Genomic DNA, 18,512 nt, shown 5'->3' with positions numbered 1-18,512 from the left:
TTCGCCGAGCTGGTAATTTGTGTTGCAGACGTTTCGTCCCCTGTCTAGGTGACATCCTCAGTGCTTGGGAGCCTCCTGTGAAGCGCTTCTGTGATCTTTCCTCCGCCATTTATAGTGGTTTGAATCTGCTGCTTCCGGTTGTCAGTTCCAGCTGTCCGCTGCAGTGGTCGGTATATTGGGTCCAGGTCGATGTGCTTATTGATTGAATCTGTGGATGAGTGCCATGCCTCTAGGAATTCCCTGTCTGTTCTCTGTTTGGCTTGTCCTATAATAGGAGTGTTGTCCCAGTCGAATTCATGTTGCTTGTCATCTGCGTGTGTGGCTATTAAGGATAGCTGGTTGTGTCGTTTCGTGCCTAGTTGGTGTTCATGGGTGCGGATCGTCAGCTGTCTTCCAGTTTGTCCTATGTAGTGTTTTGTGCAGTCCTTGCATGGGATTTTGTACACTACGTTGGTTTTGCTCATGCTGGGTATCGGATCCTTCGTTCTGGTGAGTTGTTGTCTGAGAGTGGCTATTGGTTGTGTGCTGTTATGTTCAAGGAACTGTTTCGATCAAGATTCAGCCTGCAATTAACCTCCAGGCCTGACCTCAAGAAACAAAATCTGGTTTGACCCATTCTTTGCCTTTTACCACAAGCTGTTACAAAATCCACAAGTCATCTTCAGCTTACAACTCCCAGTTCACAGCTCCAAATCAAAATTGATAAAAATTAATAATAATCAAATATCAGCAAGAGTGGCAATTTTGTGCAATAGAATGCAATGTTTAATAATGTGTGGGCTGGACTCTCGGATGGTAAGCTAGAGAAGATACTTGTTAGGAAGGAAGATGTGTTGGGCATTTGAAAAACTTGAGGATAGACAAGTCCCCTGGGCCTGATGGGATATATCCTAGGATTATGTGGGAAGCAAGAGAGGAAATTGCAGAACCGTTGGCAATGATCTTTTCGTCTTCACTGTCAATGAGAGTGGTGCCAGGGGACTGGAGAGTGGCGAATGTTGTGCCTCTGTTCAAAAAAGGGAATAGGGATAACTCCGGGAATTACAAGCCAGTTAGTCTTACTCTGGTGGTAGGCAAAGTAATGGAAAGGGTACTGAGGGATAGGATTTATGAGTATCTAGAAAGACACTGCTTGATTAGGGACAGCCAGCACGGATTTGTGAGGGGTAGGTCTTGCCTTACAAGTCTTATTGAATTCTTTGAGGAGGTGACCCAGCATGTGGATGAGGGTAGAGCAGTGGATTTTAGTACACATGGATAAGGTTCCCCATGGTAGGCTTATGCGGAAAGTCAGGAGGCATGGGACAGTGGGAAGTTTGGCCAGTTGGATAGAGAACTGGCTAACCGGTCGAATTCAGAGAGTGGTGGTAGATGGTAAATATTCAGCCTGGAGCCCAGTTATAAGTGGATTTCCGCAGGGATCAGTTCTGGGTCCTCTGCTGTTTGTAATTTTTATTAATGACTTGGAAGAGGGAGTCGAAGGGTGGGTCAGTAAATTTGCAGATGATACGAAGATTAGTGGAGTTGTGAATAGTGAGGAGGGCTGTTGTCGGCTGCAAAGGGACTTAGATATGATGAAGAGCTGGGCTGAGGAGTGGCAGATGGAGTTCAATCCTGTCAAGTGTGAGGTTGTCCATTTTGGAAGGACAAATAAGAATGCAGAATACAGGGTTAACGGTAGGGTTCTTAGTAAGGTGGAGGAGCAGAGGAATCTTGGGGTCTATGTTCATAGATCTTGAAAGTTGCCACTCAGGTGGATAGAGCTTATAAGAAGGCCTATGGTGTATTAGCGTTCATTAGCAGAGAGATTGAATTCAAGAGTCGTGGGGTGATGTTGCAGCTGTACAGGACCTTGGTAAGGCCACATTTGGAGTACTGTGTGCAGTTCTGATCGCCTCACTTTAGGAAAGATGTGGAAGCTTTGGAGAGGGTGCAGAGGAGATTTACCAGGATGTTGCCTGGAATGGAGAATAGGTCGTACAAGGATAGGTTGAGAGTGCTAGGCCTTTTCTCATTGGAACGGCGAAGGATGAGGGGTGACTTGATAGAGGTTTATAAGATGATCAGGGGAATAGATAGAGTAGACAGTCAGAGACTTTTTCCCCAGGTACAACAGAGTGTTACAAGGGGACATAAATTTAAGGTGAAGGGTGGAAGGTATAGGGGGATGTCAGGGGTAGGTTCTTTACCCAAAGAGTGGTGGGGGCATGGAATGCGCTGCCTGTGGGAGTGGCAGAGTCAGAATCATTGGTGACCTTTAAGCGGCAATTGGATGGGTACATGGATAGGTGCTTAAGCTAGGACAAATGTTCGGCACAACATCGTGGGCCGAAGGGCCTGTTCTGTGCTGTATTGTTCTATGTTCTAAGTGACCAATGAAATGCACAAGAGTGAATCAGTGGATGTTGTGCATCTGGACTTTCCAGAGGCTTTTGACAAGGTTCCACACAAGAGATTAGTAAGGAAAATTAAAGCTCATGGTATTGGAGGTCATGTAATGACATGGCTGGAGAGCTGGTTGGCAGGAAGGAAGCAGAAAGTTGGAATAAATGGGTCCTTTTCAGAGCAGCAGGCAGTGACAAGTGGGGTACTGCAGGGTTCAGTGCTGGGATCCCAGCTGTTCACAATATACATGAGCAATTTGGATGAAGGAACTGAATGCAACATCTCCAAATTTTCAGGCAACACTAATCTGAGTGGCAGCGTGTTCTGTGAGGAGGATGCTCAGAGGGGGTGGCACGGTGGCTGAGTGGTTAGCACTTCTGCCTCACAGTGCCATTGACCTGGGTTCAATTTGCACATTCTCCCCATGTCTACGTCTAGTTCCTCCAGGTGTTCTGGTTTCCTCCCACAATTCAAGATGTGCACCTTAGATGGATTGGCCATGCTAAATTGCACCTTAGTGTCAGGGGTGTGCAGATTAGGTAGGTTAGCCATGGGAATAGGGTGGGATAGGATAGAGGGGGTGGGTCTGAGAGGGATGCTCTTCAGAGGATTGGTGTGGTCTTAATGGGTCGTATGGCCTGCTTCCACACTGTAGGGATTCTATGATTCAAAGTTGCAGGGTGACTTGGACAGGTTTGCTAAGTTGGCAAATGCAATATAATGTGGATAAATGTGAGCTTCCAAAAACATTATTATAGGAATATTTTAGGAAATGCTGAGGTGCAATGAGACCTGGATGCCATAGAGTCATAACAGCATAGGAACAGAACCTTCAGTCAGACCACTCCATGCCAAATGTAATCCCAACCTAAACTAGTTTCACCTGCCTATCCCTTCAAACCTTTCCTTTTCATGTACATATCCAAACGACTCTTGAACATTGTGATTGTACCCACATTCATCACTTACTCAGGAAGTTCGTTCCACACGTAAACCACCTTCTGTGTAAAACATTTGCTCCTGCTGTCTTTTTTTAAATCCCTCTTTAAAATCTGTCCCCTAGTCTTGAAATCCCCCATCCTCGGGAAAAGACAACTATAATTAACCCTATCTAAAACATCCATTATTTTATGAATTTCTGTAAGGTCACCTCTCAACCTCCAACATTCCAGTGAAAAAAGTCCCAGCCTATCCAGCCTTTCTTTATAACTCAACCCTTCCATACCCGGCAATATCCTAGTAAATCTCTTCTGAACCCTCTCCTGCTTAATGTGGAACTGTCGCTGAAAGATGGCATGCAGGTGCAGTAGGTGATGAGGAAAGTTTGTGGCATGCTGGCCTTCATAGTGAGAGGATTTGAGTGTCAGAGTAAGAATGTCTTGCTGCAATTATACAGGGTATTGGTGAGGCCCTACCTTGTGTATTGTGTGTCTCCTAGTCTGAGTAAGGACATTCTTGTGATTGAGGCAGTCCAGTGAAGGTTCACCAGACTGATTCCCGGGATGATGGGACTGACATAAGAAAAAAGGCTGGATCGACTGGGCTAGTACCCACTGGAGTTTAGTAGGAAGAGGAGGGAATCTCATAGAAACATATAAAATCCTAATGAGACTGGGCAGACTGGATGCGGGAAGTGTGTTCCCGATGTTGGGGAAGTCCAGAACTACCAAGTCTAAGAATAAGGGATATGCCACTCAGGACTGAGATGAGGAAGAATTTCTTCACTCAGAGAGTTGTGAACCTGTGGAACTGTTGGATCATAGGAAGCTGTTGGGGCCAGTTTATTCGATATATAAAGAGGGAGCTGGACATGGCCGTTGTGGCTATAGGATCGAGGGGTATGGAGAGAAAGCAGGAATGGAATACTGAGATTGCATGATCTGCCATGATCACAGTGTATGGTGATGCAGGCTTGAAAGGCTGAATGGCCTACTCCTGCACCTATTTCCTGTGTTTCTATTTCTCACTATCTCTCTGGGTTTAACCCTACTAGTTTAAATCCTCCCAAGTGGCTCCATCAAATCTCCCCACCAGTATATGAGTCTCCTTCTAATTAAGGTGCAACTCATTCTTCTTATACAGGTTACTTCTATTCCAGAAGAGATACTAATGATCCATATCTGTGTATCCTTCTTCCCTGCATTCATCTGCTCTATCCTCCTCACTAGCCTTGAGGACCTACTTTGTAAATTCCTGTCTTATTTCCTATGTTCTCTCCTCAGAAGCTTGTCCTCTTCTCTCCCTATGTCATTGGTTCCAATGCGTACAACAACCACCAGCTTGTCTCTCTCTCTCTCTCTCCCCTTTGAGAATATTCTGCACCCTCTCCAAGACATCTTTGACCTTGGTCTGTCTGTGCCTCTGACTAGAGTGTTCCTTCTCACAACCAATCACTTGAAACCTGATATACCCCTCATCACAGTAGAGCACGTCTCAGTACCAGAAACATGGCTGTCAGTGCTACATTCCCTGAGAGTCTATCACCTCCTACATTTTCCAAAACAGTATACTCGTTTGAGTTGGGGATAGCCACAGGAGACTCCTGCATGAATTACTTACCTCTCCTATCTTTCCTCAAGGTAACCCATCTATCTACCTGATTGTATCTGTGGTTTTTCTACCTTTGACTCTTCCCACCTTTTCTGTCCCCTGACTCCGATAAATTTTTTCATTGACTCTAACTGCTACTTCAACCAATCCATGCAATCTGATAGGATTCGCAAACACATTTCATGCAGACATAATCATCAGTAATGTGGAAATTTTTCCTAATGTCCTACATCCAACAGGAAAATCATATCACTCTACTCAAAACCGTCTTTGCACCTTAACAGTCTACATGTATGAAACAATAATGAAACACATGTAAGAAAGAAGCCAAAGCAGTAGATACTTTTTTTTCACTCTGCAAAAGTTATGGTTAATTGTGCACTCATTGACAGGTGGTAAAATTCAATAGTCACTTTCGGAAGGGAACTGGGTAAATTACTTGAGAAAAGAAAATCAAAGGGGAATTGGATTAATTGGTCGCCCTGTCAGACAACTTGCACAAAAATGATAGGCTAATCATTCTATGATTAACTTGTCTCTGGTGGTGATGCATGCTGTCAAAGCATCACATTAATTGCTTTCCTTTTGTCTAACTCTGTGTCACCAAACAGGTAAATTTCCAGGAGAGGGAGGCATCGTTGCTCCGGGTATGAGCTGCCAGTACACTGTCCGATTTGCTCCTGATTCACCAGCTGAATATGAGGATTTCCTAATAGTGGAGACACAGACACCCTATCCACTCGTCGTCCCCATTGAAGCCAGAAGATCTCCTCCCATATTAACCTGTGCGTAATTCTTATGGTAGGGGTGTGGTGGTGGAGGGGTGGGGCTGTTATTATGAGACAATTAACAATCAACAAACACCAAAGAATTTTGTAAGTGAAGTTCTCCTGTAGCTTTGTCAATAAAACCCAGGAAAAAAAGTCTAAATGGTTATTACAGTAGGCATGCAGGAGAACCTTCTTGGAAATTCCCCTTTCATTTTGCAAGTCAGCTTGATACTATTTTAATTTTCTTTATTTTTGTGACTTCCTCTTTCTTGTTACCTCCATGCCAACAATGACAAAGAGGTTAGGAAGGCTCACCGCCCTTAATCTTTTTTCCAATACGCTGTTGCTTTACCCAGGATCATAGTATAGTGGAATGCCTTAAGGTTCTTTGGCACAATGATTCGTTTTGAAGTCTTCCAATATATAAATAAGCTTAGCAACCATTTGATACTGAATTGGTAATGCTCTGTAAATAGCAATGAGATGGATGTGTAATGAAATGGTATGTCTAATTGTTGACAGAAGAATGTTGGCAAAGAAACTGGGGACGATTTCTATTCAGTGTCATATAATTGTACAATTTGCATAATTTTCAGGAAGCCATTCAAGTGGAAGGAAGCAAAGAAGAATATGTTGGTTGTAGGGGACACTATAGTGAAGGAGATTGACATTATTCTCCATAGTTCAGTTAAAGTTCAGGAGGATGTCTTGCCTATCTGGTACCGGGGTTTGGGGAACCTTCTCAGAGTTGGAGAGGATCATGCAGTGGGAGGTAGAGGATCCAGTTGTTGATTCATGTAGATACCAATGACGTAGAGAAAACAAGGAAAGAGGTTCTGCATAGGCAGTATGAAATTTAAAAGCGATATCTCAAAGGTAATCATCTCTGGATTATCTTCGGATAAATAATTTCTAGATTATTACCTGAGTCACAGCAAATTGGATTAGAATAAATAAAATTAGGGAAGCTAAAGTGTGGCTGAAAGACTAGTTCGGGAGAAGTGGGTTCTATTTCCGGAGAACTGGGACTAGTATGTGGGACAGTGGAATATACAGTATATTGTTTTAGACATTCTACATCTGAAGCATGTTCCAAAAGCTGCATAACCAGTAGAGAGAGCTTTAAACTAAATAGTTGGGCAAGGAATCACATTTGCGAATGTTTCATAAATCAGAGAGTAGAGACAAAGGAAGAGAGAAATGTATTAATATGGGAAATCACAAACAAATGACAGAAAGAGAGAGAGAATATAAATATAAGTGTAAATCAAGGTTAAAGGTTACAAAAATACTAAAAGGAAGAAAAGCAAAGGCTCTCTATCTAAATGGAATAATATTTGGTACAAGTTACCTCAGTAAACTTCTAATATATTGATTCCTGGAGATTTTCCAATCCTCAGGAAATATTTCACTGAGATATTTCTTCAACTGGTTTTCTTCTTAGGGTATGTTGTAACTCATTGAGAGAGAGTATGAGAAAACAAAAGAGATAGATAAAATTACTTCTTTCTAAGCCTATCCATAGCAGAACAATTCTGTCTGTAGCAAAACAGAATCTAAAAGACCACAGACTGTAGTTAGGCAATCTCCAGCACTAGACCCTTCCAAAACAAAGTGTTTTTCTCCAGCAATTAAGGAATAAAACAACTTCTTAATTCTCTTTTAAAAGCTTTTTCCCACTAGGCTCCTTGACCTTTTCTAAAGAGTAGACAATCCCAGTTCTTTTGACCTTTGACTTCTGTATTCCAAAGTGTGATGTGAAGCCTGTGAGGAAAATTCTGGCAGTGATGTCTAAATCCAGCAGGATACTGAATTTTGGCTAAGCTCAGATTGTTACTGCAGAGTTGGAGGGATGGTTTTGACCAGCACTCCAGGAACAAACATCGGAATTCCAGTTCTGAATCTTGAATTGATGTCCAGTGACAGTACCTCTGTTCAATGGGGTAGCCGATCCCTATTATAAGGAGCAATTGTTGCTCTCCACCCCTGATTGCAGCCCACTTAACTGAAAGTACTCCATAGGTAAAAACTATTGGGAAGGCATCATGATGCAAATAGCTGTGTTCCCTAGTAACTAATTCAAGAGTCTCAAATTAGACCCGGGGCAGAATATAAAATCTGGAATGATGTTTTACTTGATAAATTTGTACCAAATGAGCTTTTTACAGATAATATTGTACCCCACTGTGTTACCTAAAGAGAATTCATTGTGCTTGTTTGTAATCATAATGGCAACTCAATCTTTCTACAAGACAGTCATAGATTTTCAAAGTTGTTCCTGGGTGGCACGGTGGCTGAGCAGTTAGCACTGCTGCCTCACAGCGCTAGGGACCAGGGTTTGATTCCAGCCATGGGCCAGTAAGGAGTGGAGTTTGCATATTCTTCACCTGTCTGTGCGGGTTTCCTCCGGTTTCTCCCCACAGCCCAAAGATGTGCAGGCTAGATGAGTTGACTATGTTAAATTGTCCATAGTGTTCAGGGATGTGTAGGTTAGGTGCATTAGTTAGGGGCAATGTAAAGTAATAGGGAATGGTTTTGAGTGGGTTACTGAATGGAGGGTCAGTGTGGACTTCTTGAACCAAATGGCCTATTTCCACACCATAGGGATTCAATGAATAGAGTCATACAGCACAGAAACAGAACCTTCGGCCCAACCAGTCTATGCTGAACATAATTCCAAACTAAACTAGTCCCATCTGCCTGCTCCTGGTTCATATCTGTCCAAACCTTTTCTATTCATGTACTTATCCAAATGCCTTTTAATTGCTGTAATTGTATCCATATCCACCACTTTCTCAGGAATTTCATTACATATACAAACAACCCTCTGTGTAAAAAAAAAGCCCCTCATGTCTTTTTTAAAATTGCTCTCCTCTCACCTTAAAAAATGTGCCCCCATCCGAGGAAAAAGACAACTACCATTAATCCTATCCATGCCCCTCTTTAGAACACTTTAAGAAGCTTCTAGGAGACGTAATATAAGCACAAGGGAAAAGAGGGTTCTAGATTTGGAGCAGTTGATAATGCAAACCAAACCAGCACCAAAAGTCAGAAAGATTGAAATGGAACAGAATTTTGACCTTTTGTTGTATGATTAATGCAAAGAATAAACGGCTGTTTTCTATCTGACTCACAGTACCTGGTACTTTAGACTGTGGATATTGCCTGGTGGGTGGAGTGAAGATCACAGAGTTCCTTTGTAGAAATGATGGCTACAACTCTGGCTGTTTTTGTGTGATGCCAAAGAAAATGTGGCCAACTACAAATTTCAGGGTGAGTTCTGCGTGCCAAGATTTTGGACTCAAAAAAAAATGAAGGTATAGTAAGTTGGATTGTCTTTGCGGTGTTTTCATGAATGTGTGTTTCATGATTAAGCTTTGGAATTTTTGCTTATTTAGGGGAAATTCCTTGTAAAAATAAGTGACTAAAGAGACTTTTGAACAAATGACTGTTCTTTATTTTAATTGAGAGACTCACTTTGTGGTTGACTGTGCTATAGATATTGCCGAACTGTACGACTAGAAAGTTGTTGGTTCAACTTGCCATTTTGGGTATAGCTTCAGGATCTATTGCTATCTCAATGTCTGTGGCACAACTGAAAGAACTACTATTAAACCAATTTCAGTCACGCAGTTGGGATCAGAAGTTCACCCATGTGGTAAATTACCAACACAGACTATAATTCTGGCAATAGCACTGAACAATATAGCAATGACACAAACATCTATTTTAGAAAAGTACAGTACAGAACAGGCCCTTCGGCCCACGATGTTGTGCCGAGGGTTAATCCTAATGTAAAATAAAATAATCTAACCGTGCACCCCTCAATTCACTGCTGTCCATGTGCATGTCCAGTAGTTGCTTAAATGTCCCTAATGACTCTGCTTCCACCACCACCGCTGGCAATACATTCCATGCATTCACAACTCTCTGCGTAAAGAACCTACCTCTGACATCCCCTCTATACCTTTCTCCTGATATCTTAAAATTATGACCCCTCATGCCAGTCACCCCTGACCTGGGGAAGAGTTTTTGGCTATTGACTCTATCAATGCCTCTCATTATCTTGTATACCTCGATCAGATCACCTCTTTTCCTCCTTCTCTCCAGAGAGAAAAGTCCGAACTTAGTCAATGTCCCTTCATAAGGCAAGACCTCCAGTTCAGGCAGCATCCTGGTAAACCATCTTTGCACCCTCTCCAAAGCCTCTGTATCTTTCCTATAGTAGGGCGACCACAACTGGACACAATATTCCAAGTGTGGTCTCACCAAGGACTTTTCAAGCTGTAGCAAAACCTTGAGGGGGGGGCTCTTAAATTTGATCCCACTGTTAATGTAAGCCAAAATATTTGCCATATATCAGCCCAGCTCTGTATCCTGTCTATGTCACATTGCAGCCTACAACAGCCCTCAATATTGTCAACACTACCTCCAACTTTTGTGTCATCAGCAAATTTACTACGTTACTCCTCAACCTCCTCATCCATTTATAAAAACTACAAAGAGCAGAGGCCCAGGAACAGAGTGCTGTGGGACACCACTCAACACTGACCTCCAGGCAGAATACTTTCCATCTACAACCACTCCCTGTGGCCTGCTGTGCTTTGACCAGCAACACATTTGCAGCTGTGGCCTGCTGTGCTTTGACCAGCAACACATTTGCAGCTGTGGCCTGCTGTGCTTTGACCAGCAACACATTTGCAGCTGTGGCCTGCTGTGCTTTGACCAGCAACACATTTGCAGCTGTGATCTCCAGCATCTGCAGACCTCATTTTTTACTCGAAGATTTTAACCTACTGCGAATCCTCTTACAAGGATGCCTTCCTTGAAGAAGCTCTCTTCCTCCCTCTACAAGGATTTCAGTGAGTCCCTCTCTCACTGCACCCCCCAGGTCATACCTCTCCGCCCCCACCCCACTCCGGCCTATCACCCTCACCTTGACCTCCTTCCACCTATCCCACCTCCATCGCCCCTCCCCCTAGTCCCTCCTCCCTACCTTTTATCTTAGCCTGCTTGGCTCTCTCTCTCTTATTCCTGATGAAGGGCTTATGCTCGAAACGTCGAATTCTCTATTCCTGAGATGCTGCCTGGCCTGCTGTGCTTTGACCAGCAACACATTTGCAGCTGCACTCTTTGCTTTCTGTCAGCCAGCCAATTCTGAATCCAGATAGCCAAATCTCCCTGTATCCCATACTTCCTGAATTTATGAATGAGCCTACCATGGGGAACCTTATCAAATGTCTTGCCACATCAAATGCCACGTCCATTGCTCGACCTTCATCTACCTGTCTCTTCACCTCCTCAAAGAACTCAGTAAGATTTGTGAGGCATGACCTGCCCCTCACAAAGCCATGCTGACTGCTTTCAATCACGCTCTGCTTTTCCAAATAGTCATAAATCCTATCCCTTAGAATTCTTTCCAAAACTTTGCTGACCACAGACGTGAGACTGTCTGGTCTGTAATTGTCAGGGATTTCCCTATTACCCTTCTTGAAAAGAGGAACAACATTCGCCTCCTTCCAATCCTCCAGTACGACTCCCATGGAGAGTGAGGTAGCAAAGATCTTTGCCAGCAACTTAGCAACCTCCTTTCTTACTTCCCAGAGCAACCAAGGATAAATCTGGTCTGGCCTTGGGGACTTATTAATCTTAAACCGAAGCAAAATACTCATTTAGGACTTCCTCTATCTGCTCAGACTCTGTGCACGAGTTCCCTACGCTATCCCTGATCGGTCCTTCTTTCTCCCTGATCATTCTCTTATACCTCACGTATGTGAAAAATGCCTTTGGGTTCTCCCTAATCCATCCTGCCAAGCTTTTTTCGTGCCCCCTCCTGGCTCTCCTCAGTCCATTTCTCAGCACCTTTCTAGCCAGCCTGTAATCCTCTAAAGCTAGATCCCTGCTTCCTCCACCTTACATAAGCTGCCTTCCTCCTTTTGACAAGATGCCCCTCTGTTCTCGTCATCCAAGGCTCCTTAATCTTACCCCTTCTTACCTGTCTCAGCGGAACAAATTTGTGCAGCACTCGCAACAACTGCTCCTTAAACAGTCTCCACATGTCTGCTGTGTCCTTTCTGTGGAACAATTGCTCCCAATCTGAACTTCCCAACTCCTGTCTGATAGCATCATAATTTCCTTTTCCCCAGTTAAATATCTTCCCTCGGTAACTGCTTCTTTCCCTCTCCAAGGCTATGGTAAATGTGAGGCAGTTGTGGTCACTGTCACCAAAGTGTTCTCCCACTGCGGGATCTGACACCTGTCCTGGCTCATTGCCGAGCACCAAATCCAAAATGGCCTCCCCCCTTGTCAGCCTGTCTCCACACTGAGTAACGAAACCCTCCTGAACACACCCGACAAAAATGGCTGTATCCAAACCATCTGTACTAAGGAGGCTCCAGTCAATATTGGGAAAGTTGAAGTCACCCATAACAACAACCCTACTACATCTGCATTTTTTCAAAATCTGCCGGCCTATGAGTTCTTCAATCTCCCTACTGCTATTAGGGGGTCTGAAGAAAACTCCCAATGAGGTGGCTATCTCCTTGCTGTTCCTATCTTCCACCCTTACTGACTCAGTAGACAAACCTTCCTCAACAGCCTTCGTTTCTGTAGCTGTGATGCACTCTCTGATCAGCAATGCTACACCCCCTCCTCTTTTTCCACTTCCCTGTTCTTTTTAAATGTTCTAAACCCTGGAACATTTAGCAATCATTCCTGCCCCTGTGAAACCCATGTCTCCGTTATGGCCACAATATCATCGCCCCAAGTACTGATCTATAATCTTAAGTTCATCACTATTCAACCCATTCAGTCTGTGCTTGCTCTTTCAAAGAGTTATCCAGTTCTGTCCATTCAACAGTTTTTCTTCATATCTCTGCAAATTCTTCTCCTATTATTTTCTTTGAAGTTTACAGCTAAGTAACTCTGTGTGGCAGTGTACACTGTGAAAAGGTCTTTGCTCATACCATCAATTTGGCTGGCAATCACCTTCAGTCTCTGTTGACCATTCAACGTCTCAGAGTGTCCTTTGGGTGACCCATGACTTCAACAAAATGATCTTAAGGATGTTGCGACACAGAAGTGATCCCCTTTGTTAATTAAACCGAACACCCAGATAAGCTCATCTTGCCTCATAATCTGTTAAAATATGAGTGACAGAGAACTCCCAAATTCCACTATTGAAAGAAAGTAACATTAATTTGTTTTTTAACTCTTCAAGTGAACATTAAACAACCACTATTCACAACTCTAAGCCCCCTTTTTCTCTTAACTGCTTACTATCTGCCTCCAACTCTATAACAATATGCTGTTCCAATAAGACACTTATTAAAATTGTATCCACTTAATTTCAAAACCACACAGCGCTGTTTTCTTCTGTGTTTGTACTCTTCCGGATGAGGTTGACTTCTTTCTTTTTGGCGTGAGAATGTTTCACGTGAAAAGGTACCTTTGATAGAGAGAGTTTCCTAATTTCTTGGAGAGCAAGATGTTAGGCAATTAGCTCTCCAGTTTCTCTAAGGCAGCTGCTCTCTGACCAATTTTCAATCTGCCCACATTTTTATATCCACATTTTGGCAAAACAATAAATTCAAATTAGATTGGGTTTTAGTATCCTGGGACATAATTTAAAGTGTTCGGTTAAATTTGAATTATGTCAAAACAGAAACCAAAACTCAGGTATCCATTTCACAGCCAAATATTACATCTTTTCAATTTTCCAGTACACTCTGGGATTGTCATCTATCATGTACACAGGTGCTTCTAATCTCTCAGTTCAGAACAGCAGTCTCTCTTTCTTAAAGGTACAGTACACACCTTCAACTTCACAACAAGGGCAACAGAAAAACTGCAATGAATGACACTGTCCTACTGTACCTTGAACAAGTTTCAAGCAATGTTTCTTGGCAGGTGACTGAAAGAGCCAGGGCTTATGAAACTTTTGACAGAATTCTTTGTTTTGAATAGAAATGAACTTATGGGGCTGGATTTTAGGCAGCATGGACTGCTCATCCAGATGGAAAGTTGTCTGGAAGCCAGCTCACTCCTCAAAAGTCTGCCCCACAGTTAATAGTGCGACTTCTACTCCCCCACTACCTTAGGACCTGCCAGACAATCTGATAGTCCCATCACTCCCAGCAGTGCCAGAGCTCAAGTGAGCATTGCTGGGACTGTAAGAAGGAGCATAAGGTAGATAATGACTACTTCGAGATAATAAACCCTGTGATTTTATGGCTGCAAGGGACCTTAAATCATGGAAATCCTGAATGAGGCATCCCACTTCCTTAAATGAAAGCAAAATACTGAAACTGATATCTGAAACAAACACAGAGAATGCTGGAGAAACTTGACAAGTCTCTCAGCATCTGTGTAGAAAGAACCAAAGTTAACATTTCAGAACAACCCAAATTCAACTGTGTCTAGCATTCTGGATGCTCTATTAAGTACTGAGCCTATGGAGTTAAAGGATTTCTTCCTCCCGCACAGTTAACTTATTTTAACTCTAAATGTCAATGGATATTTATGATTCGGAGATGTCGTTGTTGGACTGGGGTGTACAAAGTTAAAAATCACATAATCCCAGGTTATAGTCCAACAAGTTTAATTGGAAGTACTAGCTTTCGGAGCGACGCTCCTTCATCAGGTGGTTGTGGAGGACACAATTGTAAGACAAAATTTATAGCAAAAGTTTACAGTGTGATGTAGCTGAAATTATACATTGAAAATACCTTGATAGTTTGTTAAGTCTCTCATCTGTTAGAATGAAACTATCATGGTCATTCTAACAGATGAGATACTGAACAAACAATCAAGGTATCTTTCAATATATAGTTTCAGTGACATCGCACTGTAAACTTTTCCTATAAATTCTGTCTCAGAATTGTGCCCTCCACAACCACCTGATGAAGGAACGGCGCTCTGAAAGCTAGTGCTTCCAATTAAACCTGTTGGACTATAACCTGGTGTTGTATGATTTTTAAAAAATGGATAATTAGGTTTTTGTTCTGCTCTAATTTATATAATGGAAGTTTAGGTGCTGAACAAACCATTAGTTTGCCAGCTTTTGACATTGCTATAAATCTGCAGAGGTTGTGGGCAGATGAAATAATCTTAATTGGCATCTTTGATGCTGGGACCTCTGGAGGAGGCTGAGATGGATCATCTGTTCAGCACTCCTGGCCAAGGATTGTTGCCAATGCATCAGCCTTACCTTTTGCAAGTTCTTCCTATATGTGATGATTGCACATTAAACAATGAAAAGACTCTGAGCGACACTGGACGTTGGAGAAAGACTAAGATGGGGTTGTAACATAAGGCTGAGGATGTGTACGCTATATGGCTTTGCTGTGCACTTCTATGGGTAATGAAGTCTCAGCTGTGCCACTTATCTGAGAAGCATTGGTTTATGGTTGATGTTCCACTTCATGCACAGTGAAGGGCAATTCTGGACTGCCGGTACTTGCCAAGGCATGACTGGGGCTCAGACAAGAAGTCGATGCCAGGGATCATGGCGTATCCTGGCAGTGATGCATACTTCCATCTGTGACAAGTGGGAGAATGTGATGAGTGAGATGCTATAAGAGAGTGATGCATAGGTAGTGAGTTGGGTTTGTGATGATGGTGTGAGAAAGCTCGCTAAGCTTTGTGGAGAGAAACATTTCCATGAAGCTTGCAAAAGACCTGTCTGCTTGATTATGTGTTCGTTAAATTGTGGATTGAAATGAGAAAAAGCTATTTTAAAGCCAGGGATTACAAAGATTGCTGCATTGGTTGAAAGCAAGTAACATGATACTCATTGTGAACACTGTTTGTGCAGCTCTAACAGCTGTGGTTAAACACAAACTAAAGTCAAAAGGTTGTGTGTAAATGGAGATGTGGTTGGCAATGTGTAACAGAGTTGTTTGTGCACCAGTGACCATTTATCAATGACAAAGGTCTCCTGTCTGTCAAGAGTTATGTGATTGAACAACTTAGGTATCTGAACAGCTTGGGGCTGTGAATATGATACAAAAAAGCCTGAACACCTCCACCAGCTCTGAACTCTCTCAATTCTCTGCAGCAAAAGCCATTTTAAGCCTGAAGAAAACAAGTTTGCCTTTTGTTCAATAGTTGCTGTAAGCAGTGACTTTTAGTTAGAGACTTTTTAAACAATGAACCAGCCCACCCTGTGCCTCTTGCAAACCAATGGATGCATCTGGAAAGTGGAAGACCCAGAAGCAGCATTCTGTTCAGCACAAGAATCATCTTAACAGATTGTGTGAATGATGGCCGCTAAACTGCTTTCCCAGTGCTCCCCCATCCATAACAACTATGTTTTTGCATGCGTGCATTTGTATGTGTGTGTGTGTGTGAGAGCGAGAGAAGAGTAGCTTACAAGGGGATTAGAGTTTTGACTAGTAGTGTTATAATTGTTTACCTGTAGGTAGAGCTTTTGAAAATGTGTTCACTTTAATTAATAGAGTTATATGTCCATGGTTCATGACTGTGTACAAGTACCTACAGTTGATTTGTTTGTAATAAATAGTAGTTTTGTTAAGTATAGAAACCTGATCTGGGCTTTCTGTCAACCTGGGTCTAGAATATGAGTAAATTAACTTTTGTGATGACTTCTGGAATAACAGATCTTGATTTCCAGCATGCTACTCCAGTGAGTTGAGGTAAACTCACCATAAATAACACTTGGTCAATTATTAGTAAGATTAAGCCTGTAATCTTGTAGAGTGAAAGTGTACGTTACATAATCTCACTTGATCTTCAAGTTGCATTAAAAACAAACTCTCCCAGTAGTTTTTAATAATATAGCAATATCCAACTACCATTTTCCAACTTATGGTCCAAAAGTAAAATAGGTGGTCCCATACACTATCGATGTTTTTAATTTTCTTGTTTCATAAATTTTATTGTTGTTTATTCAAAACCTCCTGTGCTGAAAGACTATATGGTAATCTGTCTGTGAGGGTTCTTGCTGAAATGATTTTGGAAATAGCTTTGTCCAGTCTACAGCGGATATGAGCCGACTGCACAAAAGCTATAAATTTCATTCCTTATGGTACTAGGTGTGGCTAATGGAAATAGCAGTATTTCTGACAATGAATTTCAATAAACAGAGCAAAGCTTTACTCATTATTCACAGCATCCTGTACCCAGAGATGTGACTACCTGATAGGAATGCTTCCTGGTGCCACTATGTTCTTTGAGCAATCATAGACTTGTCATTGCTTGGATTCAGTTGCATATACAAATAATATAATAGGAAAGATTCAGAGGCTTTGGAGAGGGTGCAAAGAAGGTTTACCAGGATGCTGCATGGACTGGAGGGCTTGCCTTATGAAGAAAGGTTGAATAAGCTCAGACTTTTCTCTCTGGAAAGAAGGAGGAAGAGAGGAGACCTGATCGAGGTATACAAAACAATGAGTGGAATAGATGGAGTCATTGGCAGAGACTTTTCCCCAGGGCAGGATTGACTGGTATGAGGAGTCATAATTTGAAGATACTAGGAGGAAAGTATAAAGGAGACATCAGACGTAGGTTCTTTATGCAGAGAGTTGTGAATGCATGGAATGAATTGCCAGCGGTGGTGGTGGAAGCAGAGACATTGGGGACATTTAAGGGACAGCTGGACATGCACACGGATAGCAGTGAGTTGAGGGGTGCATCGTTAAGTTACTATATTTTACATTAGGATTAAACCTTGGCACAACATCATGGGCCAAAGGGCCTGTTCTGTGCTGTACTTTTCTATGTTCTATGTTCTAATCACGATCATCATCCATCTTAACAAAAGTTTAAAAATCTTGTTATTTGATATTACCATATTCAAGATTCAAGCAGTGTCTCCTTTTTATTCCGTAGAGTGTGGCAGCTGCTGGGTTTCTAGATGTCGCTCCATTTGCAATCAGGCCTGCAGTGTTTGAACTGAGTCCAGGCCAGGCCCTGATCATGGAGGTCAGTAAAACCTTTTACGATTTATGCTCTAACTTATTTCATGAAACTTTAATCCAATTACAACCATTTAAATTAAGATTTTAAATATGTAGGAATTCAGGAAAGGACAGATAATTGCAATAGGGTCAGTGTCAGCAGTGTTGTGTAATACTAATTAAGACACACTAGGACAAAATGTGCTTCTTCAATATCTGAATGGAACAATTAGTAACGTTTGACTGTACTAATTCACCCCTAGCTGCCCTCCTATCTTTCACCTTTGATAGAGTTGAAGTCATCCAAAACGTTTGCTGTCAATATCGTAACCTCCACTAAGTCCCATTCACCCTTCACCCTGTGTTTGCTGACCCAAATTGATCTCAAATCTATAAATATCATAATTTTAAAATGATCAATTGGTGTTAAAAATCCCTCTGCGGCCTCAATCCTTACTATCTCCTTAACTTTCATTAACCTCAGGACTCTCTGAGATCTCGTCACTCCTACAGATATGACAAGATGTGCATTCCCAATGTTCATCACTTCAATTAGCTGGTACTAAAAACCCTTTAAGTTCCTCTCTAAGCAGATCCTAAAGTAAAAGGCAAAATCACCGTAGTCTGACCACACCACACAGCTGACCCCTCAATGAAGAGTAGTGGTAGTTTACTGGGTGGGTCACCAAATCTCAGGTGAGAGTCATAGAGTCAAAGAGTCATAGAGATGTACAGCATGGAAACAGACCCTTCGGTCCAACCCGTCCATGCCGACCAGATATCCCAACCCAATCTAGTCCCACCTGCCAGCACCCGGCCCATATCCCTCCAAACCCTTCCTATTCGTATACCCATCCAAATGCCTCTTAAATATGGCAATTGTACCAGC

At 42.3% G+C, this 18,512-nt stretch overlaps 1 protein-coding gene across 1 annotated transcript in view; it reads left to right on the top strand.

The window, feature by feature from the left end:
- Nucleotides 1–18,512, top strand: part of dlec1 (DLEC1 cilia and flagella associated protein) — a 177,153-nt gene that overhangs the window by 62,219 nt on the left and 96,422 nt on the right. The window contains exons 11-13 of the mRNA XM_060825652.1: nt 5,547–5,720; nt 8,842–8,978; nt 17,556–17,648. Coding sequence (XP_060681635.1) covers nt 5,547–5,720; nt 8,842–8,978; nt 17,556–17,648 — 404 coding nt within the window. The remainder of the gene's footprint in view (nt 1–5,546; nt 5,721–8,841; nt 8,979–17,555; nt 17,649–18,512) is intronic.

This window comes from Hemiscyllium ocellatum, chromosome 5 (assembly GCF_020745735.1).
Source record: "Hemiscyllium ocellatum isolate sHemOce1 chromosome 5, sHemOce1.pat.X.cur, whole genome shotgun sequence".
NCBI lineage: Eukaryota > Metazoa > Chordata > Chondrichthyes > Orectolobiformes > Hemiscylliidae > Hemiscyllium > Hemiscyllium ocellatum.
The sequence above is the reverse complement of the archived record's forward strand: the minus strand, read 5'-3'. Positions and strand labels throughout refer to the sequence as shown.